This window comes from Panthera onca, chromosome A2, assembly GCF_046562875.1.
Source record: "Panthera onca isolate mPanOnc1 chromosome A2, mPanOnc1 haplotype 2, whole genome shotgun sequence".
Classification (NCBI taxonomy): Eukaryota; Metazoa; Chordata; class Mammalia; order Carnivora; family Felidae; genus Panthera; species Panthera onca.
In genome coordinates, this window is record NC_138340.1 from 85,953,862 (window position 1) to 85,966,909 (window position 13,048).

The 13,048-nt window shown below is 31.9% G+C and overlaps 1 protein-coding gene across 4 annotated transcripts in view; it reads right to left on the reverse strand.

The window, feature by feature from the left end:
• The window catches only part of HGF (hepatocyte growth factor), a 78,359-nt gene that overhangs the window by 20,670 nt on the left and 44,641 nt on the right, over positions 1-13,048 (reverse strand). For all 4 annotated transcript variants that reach the window (XM_060632334.3, XM_060632333.3, XM_060632332.3 and 1 more), the window contains 3 exons: positions 12,557-12,684; positions 3,970-4,072; positions 782-915 (listed from right to left, as the gene is read on the reverse strand). In XM_060632334.3, coding sequence (XP_060488317.2) covers positions 782-915; positions 3,970-4,072; positions 12,557-12,684 — 365 coding nt within the window. The remainder of the gene's footprint in view (positions 1-781; positions 916-3,969; positions 4,073-12,556; positions 12,685-13,048) is intronic.

Here is a 13,048-nt window from a genome sequence, read left to right on the forward strand (position 1 = left end):
CAAACATTGGGCATAAATAATTACTTTCTTATTTGCCAATCTTATTGGTGAAAATGATCTTATGCTTTTATAATTTAATTTTTCTATTAAGTTTTAATCGATTTTTGTTTATTTGTTTAATTATACTTATTCTTTAAGATTCATTTTCTTTATTTTTCTCCTAAAGTGTGACATTTTTTTTCTTATTGATATATAGGAGCCCTTTTATATGAGGTATATCAGACATTTGTATTTTACATATATCTTTTACTTTAGACACTGATATTCTTTTAACAAAATCATCTTTGACTCAGAAATGTGGTAAGAATGCTCTAGACTTTTTAATATTTGGTAAGGCACGAGAAGAAAATGAAAGCAATGTTATTTCAGGTCTGTCTATGGGTCTGTTACTGGATGGGGGCTTTGTAAGAGCTCTGCTATACTCACAGCCTGAACAGTTAGTATTGAGAGGGAAGTCTTTATGGTGCAGTCATATTGGAACCATGACCATTTATTGCGTATGGATTTCAAATGAGAATCTTCTGAGGAGGAAAATATTATTTAAAAGGTCATCAGAATGTCTCTTTGTCTACAAAGAGATGAAGAAAGATGTGTGTGTGTGTGTGTGTGTGTGTGTGTGTGTGTGTGTGTGTGTGTGTCTGCCCATCAGTCTGGAATGCATCCCCACTTTAGGATTGACTCCAGCCCTCCTATATTTCCACCTCTGATTAAGGTATCAATTTAGTGGAGATTCAGTGTATTTAAAATATTTCACCTGAAGAAGATCACTGAAAGTACTTACAACGAGAAATAGGACAATAATCCCATGGAATGAGAGGATTTCCCGTGTAACACCAGGGGCCATGGGCATCATCATCAGGATTCCGGCAGTAATTCTTATTCAGCTTACTAGCATCTGGTTCCCAGAAGATATGCCTGCATAAACAACAAGGTCTGAAGATCACAAGATGCTCAGTTTGTCCAACAGAAACAAACTGTCACCAAGAAGATAAAATCCTAGCATGTAACTTCCATTATAGAAACAACACGAGCTTCTCTTTGGTGTGAATTTTAATTATTTTATTTTAGACCTATTTTGTTGTTCTTACAGTTTGGAATCATGTGCTCTAACTCAGGAATTTGGAATATGGCTAAGCGATTAGACAGATAAAATGATGAGAGGTTTTGTGATTTGCTTCTATTTAATAATTACAGTGGTAAGGTAACAATACCCCTATTCATAGAAGTGAAGAAACACTGCCAGAAAAACAGCAGATGGCAAAGAAAATCAAGGTTATAAAACACCTAGAAAATGCAAGCTATTGCAAAAGTATTTTTCATGTTTCAAAAACGTAAGAAGCATGACTAGCAACATCATTATAAGAAAAGACAGAAAGACACACTGAAAAATTAATAGTAATGTGCTAATGAAATAAACTCTAAAATATCATTGTTTATATAATTACAATAGATGATCTTTAGACAGATAACTGAGTAACACTTTCTCATTTTACATCTTACTAAGTTTATTACATAAGAAAAGCAAAAACTCTCTATGTTATTTTGTAAGGCCATGCCCACTCATATAACATCAATATTTGTATTTATTTAATGAGCTTAATACAGCCAAATCCCAAATGGCCATCCTGACCAAGTCATGAAAACTGTACAAGTAACTGAATTTGTTTTGGATTATCAATTACTACTATGCTTGATTGTAATTCATGGGTCATTCAAAACAACGGAAAGATTGGACAGGGAAAGTTGGACTATCTTTCCAAACTTAGGTTCATTCCCTGGACTAATGACAATAGCAAACACATATAGTAATTACTGTGTACCAGATTCTATTATATGTGATTTACATATATAACCTTAGACCAACCTAATGAGACAGGCTATCTTATTTTTGAGGAAATAGTAATCCACAGAAGCTAATTTTTCTAAGGTCACATGGCTTATAAGCAGTAGAGCAGAGGTTTGAACACCTGGCTCTTTCCAGAGTCAGTTTTCAAAACCACCATTCCATACTATGTCCTTACTCAGTTGTAGGTTATTCTTAAACCAAAATGGTAACATGCAACTTATCATTCATCAAGTTCCTGCAAATTGTTTTCAAATGACTTTTAACTATTTCTGAAGGTCCAACCCAAACTCAGTGAATTAAGAGTTATAACCATGAGTTCCCTAAATAAACACTTCCAGTGGTATGCTGGTAATGTTTAAAAGGGCACTCTGAGATGTATATGAAGTCTTTATTTGTTGTCCTTGCTGATTTCTGCAGTATAAATTCTTCCATCATAAAAACGTCAAGTTCCCAATGTGAAATCTCTGAAGGCAGAATTGGTACACTTGTCTGTCACAAGTCCATAAAAGCTAGGTCCACCCCACCATATTTCTAAAAATGCCTTCAAAAATATCAGTGTTGAAATATAGCATTTAATCTTAATCACACTAATTCTCACTTAAAATTCTGTAATGAATCTCTTTAATACTTAAGATAAAATCCAAAGGTTTTTTTTTGAAGTTTATTTATTTATTTGAGAGAGATGGAGAGAGAGGAGAGAGAACATGAGTGGGGGACGGGCAGAGAGAGAAGAGAAGAGAGAGAATCTCAAGCAGGCTCTATGCTATCAGCACAGAGCCCAGCATGGGGCTTGATCCCACAATCCATGAGATGATGACCTGTGCTGAAACCAAGAGTTAGAAACTTAACTGAGCCACCCAGGTACCCCCAAGTCCAAAGTTTTTAACACACCTTACAAGGCAATATATGGTCTTGCTACTGGAGAATTTCTTATCTGTGGATATTGACCAACCTTACCAAAATTATTTCTGATTTTCAACACTTCAATCTTTGGGCTTTGGGACAAGCTATTCTTTCTGCCTGAGGTACTCTCCTCCTACACTTCCTTTGACCAACTCCTAGTTAACATATATGTCCCAATTAATGTCCCTTTTTCTAGGAAGCCTTCCAGAGTGTGAAATCCATGAGGCTAGAATTCTTATGTTTGAAATCCCAAAGCTACGGTGCCCAGTACAGTAGCTACTAGCCACATGGGGCTACTGAAGAATTGGTATGTGGCTAGTCCAAATTGAGAGATGCTTTAATTGTAAATATATACCAGATCTTGAAGCTGTAATATGAAAAACATGTAAAAAGTCTCATTGACAATTTTTCTATTGAATACATATGGAAAGGAAAAGGCTTTGGATACATTGGATTAGTAACATGTATTATATAAAATAGTTTTGCCTGTTTATTTTTACTTCCTTAAATGTGACTGTTAGTGCAGATTACATGTGTGAAATGCATATTTATGTTAGAGAACACTGCTTTAGAACTGTCTCTACTGGTTTGTGAAGTATATTAAATGAAACCATGTCATCCACTAGTGAGTACATTTTCAAAGAGAATAAAGTTATAATTAAAATAGGACTAGAGGCCAAATAACAACCTCTCCGAGCCCTTACATCCTTATTCACACATATAGAAATATCTTCCACATAGGACTGTGGTGGCTAAATATGATCAAATGACACTAACTTTTTTTCCTTTTATTCATAGTAAGTATATTCTGAGATATTTGTTAAAAATCAGTTTTATGTCGCAACCATGTCTCAGATTTGCCACTTAATTATACAGTCTTATCAAGTCATACAGTTGCTTCCCAATATAACCGTATCATCCTTAAAAGTGGAGCCAAAACTTATGCCCACTTTTTGTTAACTTTTCCCATGGCACCTATCACAGAACAGAACACATAGTAAATGTCCAATAAAAAATGTGCTAGATTGAATTACTTATCTAAAGGTTTGTTACATGGAGGGAAAATGCTAAATTGAGTTGCACAGAATGACAAATCTAAAGCTTTTATTACCTTAATATAATATAGAAAAGACTAGAAAGAAATAGCAATGTGCGTATCTGAATATACTATCTGCTGTTATCACTACATATTATATATTGAAAGAAAGAAATTTACACACCTGTGTAAGTCTTCCATGTTCTTCTCCCACATTGAACATGTTAGTCCAGATCGTGTTTTGGATAAATTGCCCATATAATTTTTGCCATTCCCACGATAACAATCTAAACATAAAATATATGGAAGGAAGTCTAATGAATACAAGGAAGTATAGAACAAAAAGATTTTTTACAAGCATGAAAGTCAACATAAAAGTTAACACACTCTGAAATCAGTATAAGTCAAAGATACTCCTGTATTTCAGATTAAAATATCTTTATTTTCAACCAAAGTTTTCTTCCTCGAAATAAGGGTTTATATATCACACTACAAACTTAAAACAATCAAAGAAAAAATTAAATGAGTGGCCCATAGGGACACTAAATAAATGAGAATTTTTGCAATGACATATTTATTTCTCAACATTTTCTTCTGAAAAAATTTGCTTCACAGGAGAGTCACAAGAATGATATAATGAACACTCATATACCCGTCACATTTGTTGTGTTTTGAATTTTGTCTTCCTGAGAAAACATTCTGAGTCACTCAAGCCAGCTGTTTTGCAAATGCTCTTTAATTCCATTTTGTCTGATTGTTTTCTCATGATTAAAATCAAGATAAAGGCAGGATTATGGCAAAGATGATATTTTGTCCTTTTCACAGCAGTTTATCATGTGATGTGACATATTTTATCATGTTCCATTATTGGTAGTGAGTTTGATAATTTGGTTAACTGATGTAAAGGAAAATTTGGGGGACCTTTCAGATTGAATCAGCATCTTATTGCCAAACAAATGTTCATAAATGGCTTGGCCTACTTTGGTTGCTTTTGCATGAATCAGTGATTACTATGCTGGTTTTAAAATAATTGTTTTACAATTTCCTGCATTTTTTTATTTATTATCATTTTTCTGTAAATGAGAATGTTTTCTTCTCCCCCACTACGTCTATTTAAGTATTCAACTACTACCAGTAGTAGCAATAAAATGTCTGTAGTAGAAGTGGTAATATACACATAGACTTATGTGTCCTCTTTTTACTCAACATGATGATCTATTCCCGTTGCTGATTTTGATACTCAAAATTGTTTCAAAGTTGATTGATGGAAGCCATTTTAAGCTGGTTTTATGTCTTTTAATGTGTCCCATGTGGTTTTATTTTTCACTTTTTTTCAATTGAATAATTTGTGTTTTATTAAACATTGATAGAAATGTCAATATTTCTAATTTTTAAATATCACAAAAAGGAAGTCATGGTCTTCCAAACACATGAGTTGCAGTTCTATATTTGAAAAGAAACACTTTCCTTATTTTAAAATAATAACACACATTTTCAAAGTGACTATCGTTTAAACATTCCTGATTTTTATATGAATGAGCACTATAGATTTGACTATAAAATGTTATCTACAAATATACATCAACATTAAGACTATTTGTTTTAAATTTGGTAAACCATAGTCTATTGTCACTGGCTTTAAATATGCTTTGTATAATCATAATAAATAGGTATAAATCCTAATAACAATTTTACATAAACAATTTAATAATATGTTCAGGAATCAGTTAACATAATGAAAAACAAATATAATAAGCATATTCAAAAGCCATGTTTTCATATCCATGGATCACATTTTGCAGTAGCACTATAAGGAATTTGGGCTTAAATATAAAACTAAAATAGGATAGGATTTGATACAGATAATATCATAGTCATTCCAATACACAATAAAATTGCTCTCAGAAAGCATAAATTTGTAAAATCTCATACTTGCACATATGCAGAATATACGAGTGAATTCATTTTCCTCTGACAGTGCTTTCCTCCCCCCCATCCCCCCCATGTTAGGAAAGTTTAAGTCTTTGGCTGTTAGGTAGTAAATTCTTTAGATAGACTCTTACTGAAGAAAACAATTGTGCAATACAGTATGCTAGTACTATTATTTTATACATTTTGAATTTTTGCACATATGCTTTCTGTGTCAGAGGAAGAGATGCTCCTAACCACCATCACCCTTTTATTTGAATACAGGCTATGGGACTTTTTATTTTAGAATAGATTTTACTTACAGGAAAGTTGTAACTTTGTACAGAGACTTCTCATATACCAGACAGTTTTCCCTACTTTTAATATATTACATCAGTATGATAGATTTGTCTTAAATATTAAGCCATACTGATGCATTATTAACTGGAGACCACATTTTGTTTAAATATTTTCAGTTAACCTAATATCCTCTTTTGTATTCTAGGATTCCACATGATACCACATTATGTTGAGTTGTCATGTTTTCTGAGGTTCTTCTAAATATGACAGTTTTTCAGGCTTTCTTCTTTGATGACTTTGTCAGTTTTAAGGAAAATAGGTCAAGTATTTTGTAAACTGTCCATTTATTGGGTTTGTCTGATGTTTTCCTCATGGTTAGATAATGGTTATAGGTTTTTGAGAGGAAGACATGAATTTTTTATAACTTCTTAACTTGCTGGTGAAAGATATTCCAGCCTCACCTTATACTCTCTTTGTCCCGGGCCTCCTAACATCATCAATTTCTCTAAGGAACTCTTGTTTATTTTGGGGATGGAAAGTAAGTAGAAGACAAGAAATCGGTGCCAAATGTGCTTATTTCTATTTGGTGCCATCATTTCTAGTTCCTTTTATTTGATAGAGCTATGTAGTGTGTGTGTGTGTGTGTGTGTGTGTGTGTGTGTGTGTGTGTGTGTTTGTGTGTGTGTGTCTAACTTCAGTCTAATACCACAGTTCTTCCTTCCATCCGTTCCATTAGTGTGAGAAACCTCATTCCAGGTAACATTGTGTTTGCCCATTTTCTCAATTCTACAATGTACACAAAATAATTTCAAAACTATGTCCCAATACTAACAAAAACTTACACTTTAAAGTTCAAAATCTATTTATAGTTATTTAGCCCTAAATATATCCCAGTGAGGCCATATACTGCCAGAAAATCATGTCCAGAAGTTAACTTAGTCTTTCTTCCTTCTCTGTAGTATTGGTATCTATTTTATATAGAGGGAGGCATATTGTTTTTGTTCCTCTTGAGGTTACTTTTTGAACATTGAAAACACTAACATTGCTTAATGGTTAAAACTATATGAAAATATACCTCAGAGAATTCTCATTTTTCCCTTTCCCTTTGCATTATTGTATTTCTACCCACTACCTACCATTACCAACGAACCCAATCTCATTAACATCTTGTTATGACTCCTGTATAATTCCTTCACTTTTTTTGGCAAAACTAATCAAATATATATTTGTAATATAAATACACAGATTATTTTTATGTATATTCTATATATGTATTATTACATCCCATTTTTATTGCTAGTAGTACGTCTCTTTATTTATTACTAACAGAGTACCAAATATGTACTTTAGTGCTTTGCTTTTTTTTATTATCAATATATCTGAAAATCACTTCATATAGCTCACAGAAAATTTTATTATTCTTTTTGCAAATTTATAATATTTCATTGTGTGACTTTGCCAAAGTACATTTGAGTTGTTTTGCTATTACAGAAAATGCTGCAATAAACAACTCATGCTTATGTTTTTGCATATTGTTGGAGCTGTATATTCAAACAGTACATTGTTGAGCCAAAAAGTAAATGCATATGTAATCTTAATTATTGTAAAATTATGTTCCATGGGTTTTACCATTTTGAACTCCTAAGAGCAATGTATGAGAGTTCCTTTCCCCAAAAGGAAATGGATAACCAGCTTAGCAAAAAGAGAGTGTTGTCAAGCTTTTGAATTCTTGCAAATTATATGTGAGAAATACAAGTCTCATAATGTGAGAAATTTCAATATTTATATTTATTTTTGTATTATGTGAAATTAAGCATAATTTCCTTGTGTTTGAGGGAATTTATATATATTTTTATATATACAAACAAAATACATAAAGTTATAAAGTTAAATATATATATAACTTTACATATATATATATATAACTTTATGTATTTTGTAAAATATATATATATATATATATAGCTTTATGTATTCTGTTCATTACTTAACTTTTTTGATCCTTTACACTGGTTTCAGAATTTTTATATATGAAAAATATTTCCTCTTTACCTATAATATGCATTTCAACATTTACTTCCAAATTTGTCTTTTGTCTTTTGAATTTAATATGGGTTTGTGTGTGTGTGTGTGTGTGTGTGTGTGTGTGTGTGTGTATGCTTTGCCATGGTAGGTTTTCAATGTAGTTTATCATATTTTTATTTTATTGCCTCTAGATTTTGAGTGTTAATTAAAAATCATTTCACCTTATATAGGTTAAAAAGGGATTCTTCCGAGTTTACTTCTAGTATCTATATGGTTTCCTTTTTCACATTCAGATCTCTTATATATTTGGAGTTTATTTGGGGGTAATGGTGTAAGGCATGGATTTAATTTTATCATTTTTCCAAATTATTACCATATTGATCCATTATTATATTTTAAAAGTTCATTTTTTACTCAGTTATGTATAGTCACATTTTTAATATCATAAATCTCTCTAAGGAGTCTATTTCTCATTTGTGTGTTTTGTTCCAATTGCGAATTTATTCATTGTACTAGAACTACAGTCTTAATTACCAGCTCTTTATAAAATGTTTTAATATGTATAAAGTTAATTATCTCTAATCACCCTTATTTTTCAAGATTTTCCATAGTATATTTATGTATACTTATGTTTACTCTACCAAGAGAACTGCAGAATCAGTTTGTTGGTGTCAGAAAAAGACATTGATCTATTTATTAATATCACATTAAATTTGTACATCAGCTTAGGTAGAATTGATGTATTCATGATGTTGTGTTCTCATATCAAGAACAAGGGATGTTTTTCCATGTTTAAAGTACACCTTTGTGGCTTTGAGTAGTGATTTGAAAATTTTATTACACAGATTTTACACATTTCTTTCTAAATTTATTCCTAAGTTTCCATCAGCTTTATTACTATTATAGATATAGTTTTCCCTTTACTTAAATCTTCAAACTCATATATGAATGCTACTTTAGTGATTTTTTTATTATTGAATTTAATTTTCTAAGTATATTACTATTTATATCATTTGCATAAATAAAGATCAATATGATCTTTTATTTATATGGAATAACATCTCCAATACAGTGTTAAAGAGGAATATGTTAACTTATCTTAACTTGTACTTACAATGTTACGTAGTAAAGAAAATATTATACATTCTTGTTTTCTTTTTTACCTTCATAAGAATGTCTCTAATGTTTCCTCATCAATTGTATACTACATATATCCCCATTAATTATATAATATATACTTATATATGTGTTTGTGTCTATACGTGTCTGTGTATGTGAGGATGTCTATGTGTCTATGTGTATATGTTAAAATGTGAATATATATTTTAAAGAAGGCTCTGTCTCAGCTTCTCTCTCTCTTTGTATATATATGGATATACAGATATGTGTGTAGAGTGTGTGTATATTCCAGAAAATCTCATTTGAATGTTTTTATGAGAAAGGAGTAAATTTTGTAACAGAAATTTTAAAATTTATTTACATTTATTATATGATTGCTTTTCTTAGGTCTAAGATGAATTATGTTAATGGATTTCTAAAACTAAGTCATTTTTGTTCTTAGACTAAACTCCACTCAATCATTATGTTTTATATTTTAAGTCACTTTATTGGGTGTTTACTCAAATTTCATTTAAAATTTCTATATTCACAAATGAGATAAGTTTATTGTTTTTTTTGCTACCTTCATCATATTTAGATATTAATATTAATATTATATTAATATACATTAATATTATAATTAATATGTAGATATTAATATTATAATTTCAACATTCCTCGTGGAAGTTTCACATATAATTTATTGTGCTTTACTGTATTTGTTAAGCTACATAGGAAGTTATGTAGCATTGAGATTAAGTGGCCTGTGAATGCACCTAGGCACAGTATATTTTTGATAGGATGGTTCATTAATACATTTCTATATTTCTTCCCTAAGAATAGGTCTAATTCTTGGACTAATTGAACTGACCAGGGTCAATTCGTAATTAGAATTTTCTTAGTAAATTATCCATTTTTTTTATTTGCCAAGTTTCTTACATGAGGTTATATAAAATAGTCTCATGTTTTCTAATTTTCCTGTTTCAATGCTTATTTCCCCTTTGATAATTATTATTTTATATTTTTGTCTTTTTTTTCTTATATTTTGTCTTCTTTTTTTCACTAGCTGGTGACTATTTTGTTAATTTTTTTCAAAGAACCATTATTTTGCTTTACTCATTAGTTCTAGACCTTATTAATGTTTGCTCTAACTTGGTTATATTCTTTTTACTGCTTTTGGTTTATTTTTCCCCCAACTCTTAAGTTTGAAATTTCATTTACTTGTCTTCATTATTTATGATATTGATATAAGTACTTAAAGGTATGAATTGCATCCTGTTTACTGCTTATAGTGTGTGTTATATAATCTAATAAGTTGTGTTTGAAAAGCATTTTTGAAGAAAGTCTGTAATTTCAGTTTTTAGTTTTCAATAGAGTTATTCAATATTTAATTGGAAGAGCATTTGATTTTATGCTAATTCGGATGTTCAATATTTAGGAAAATCTTTTCTAATAACAGCCTATACGTGTTTGTATTTTCTGTTACATGGAAAATATAACAACATCCTTCTGTGTGTGTTTATGTGCATGCATGCACACATATCACATATTTAACAATGCCAATGATTAGCTTGGCAGTATCATATAATGGCATAACCATTATAATTTCACAGCTCTATGTCGAATTGGCTTAACAGTGTCTCTTAAGTAGGACTTGGTTTTTAACTTGCCCTACAGAGCTTAACACAATGTTGCACTTATCAGGTATAATATATTGTTAAAAATAATATATTTTTTAAAGTAATGAAAGATCATTTCAAGGAAGGTTATATTCAATCCCAGCTGTGCTATTTGAGAATTTAGGCAAGCTATCTGAATTCATAAAACTGAAGCTAATTTCTTCATCTATTAATTTGTAGATTTATTAGATAAGCAACATCATCAGCTTAACTTTTAGAATCTAAAATTCTCTATTTATTACTTGAGCCTTTGGTAAGTGATATATATGGATATAAAAGCAGTTTAACATACATAAGAAGCCTTTTAAACAATTGTTTTCATTTGCCTGTATCTCAAATTAGCAGTGCTTGTTTACATGAACAAGACAGGGACAAAGAATATCCAGCTGGTAGTAAACCTCACTTAAACACTGGTTTCAACTTTATTTCCAAATGACCTTTGAAATCTGCCAAAGAACAGTGAAATTGACTGAAAAGAGACTCAACCCCTCCTCCCTCTATAACTTTTCAGAATTGTTCATAAAAAAAAAAATGACACTGCAGAAAGTTAAAGGATGGGAGATGTATAGGACAATAAATCTATGAGATGAACTTTAAATTTGGCTTGGGATGATTTAGGACTGACCATGATTAAATTTATGGGAAAGAATATGATTGCCTAAAAATCATAACCCTGAATTCATTATGTACTAGTAAATGCCCAGATTTCAACATTATTATTAATCTTTGACAAATGATTTCTTTTTTAAACCTAAATCATTTTAACTTTTCTGTACTACTGCTTCCTGAAACAATTATCTTCAATGGCATCTATGTTTACAAGTCAGTGGTGGTTTATCCCAAACCCCATTGCTACACATCATCTCCACTGCTAACACCCAGGTCCATATCGCTCTCCTCTTTTTACTGAATTACTGAAAACACACAATGGATCCTCCTGTTTTGGCCCTTGTTAGAATCTCTAGCTTTTTTCCGTAATGCAGCCATACTCATTTGTTAAAATTGAAACCAGACAGATCATCTACATCTTTCAGAACCCCACAACAGAGTCCCTTCTCTTTCAGAGTAAAAGTGTAAAACCTTCCAATTCCTCCCAGGCATATGTGATTTTAGCCCAACTGTTTTCTAACCACATCCTCTGCTATGGTCTCCCTTGCTTGTTCTGTACCAGCCACGGTGATGTGGTGTTTCTTCCCTTTCCCTTTTCAAGCACTGTCCCATCTCATGGCATTTTCACTTGCGGTTTCCTCTACCTAGAACGCTATTTACAGATACATGCACATGGTACATGATGCTCCCTCACCCCTTTAAGGTCCTGCTTAAATGTTCCCTTGATATGTAAGAGCTTCCCATACCATTAAAATCTAATAGCAACACCGTCTCCTCTACCTCTGGGAAATTTTTCCCTCTAGCATTTACACAAACGAACTTATCATTCCCACTTCCCTTTTGCTTATTTATTTTCGTTGTCTGTTTGCGGGAATTTCTGGAGTCCCATGGAGTGAGAGAATTTTGTTTTGCTCACTAGTATATCCCCAGTGTCTAAAACTGTGCCTGACACTAGTATGCACTCAGATAAACAAATAAAAGTTGAACAAATGAATGTGTAAAAGAAATTCAACTGCAGACTTGGTGATTTTGTTTGCAAACCAGCAAAAAACCAGTGCAACAAGAAGTAGGTCCTCTGCTGTGAAATGTGTTCTCCCTTTAGGCATTTACCCTGAAATTAATCGTGCCCACCCTGAAAATGTCAGCTATTACCTTGTCCACTTGACACATCACATTTTGGAATTTGGGAGCAGTAGCCAACTCGGATGTTTGGATCAGTGGTAAAACACCAGGGTGACTCAGCTCCATCTGGATTTCGGCAAAAATTTTCTCGTAGGTCCCTATTGAGAATAAGCGCGTTAATGCAAATTGCCTGAGTTCTTACAAATGGGGAAACAAGCGCTATTACATTTCTAGAATCCCCGAATGCATGCATGTTTATAAACAGAGTTCTAAGTTTTAGATTTAGGAGAGTTATAACAATTTAGAATTCAGTATACACAACTGACACCGCCCATATGACTGAAATAAAGGCTGTCAGAGGTCAGTATTCTTTTCATGCCACAGGCCTGGACTTCCATACAAACACTACTGCCTCATGAAAGGGAAGAATAGCACCACCTCATTTTTCTTACTCATTCTCAACGCCTGGACTCTCAACTATTATAATTTGTAAACACTGGCCTATTATTTTTACGTTTTCAC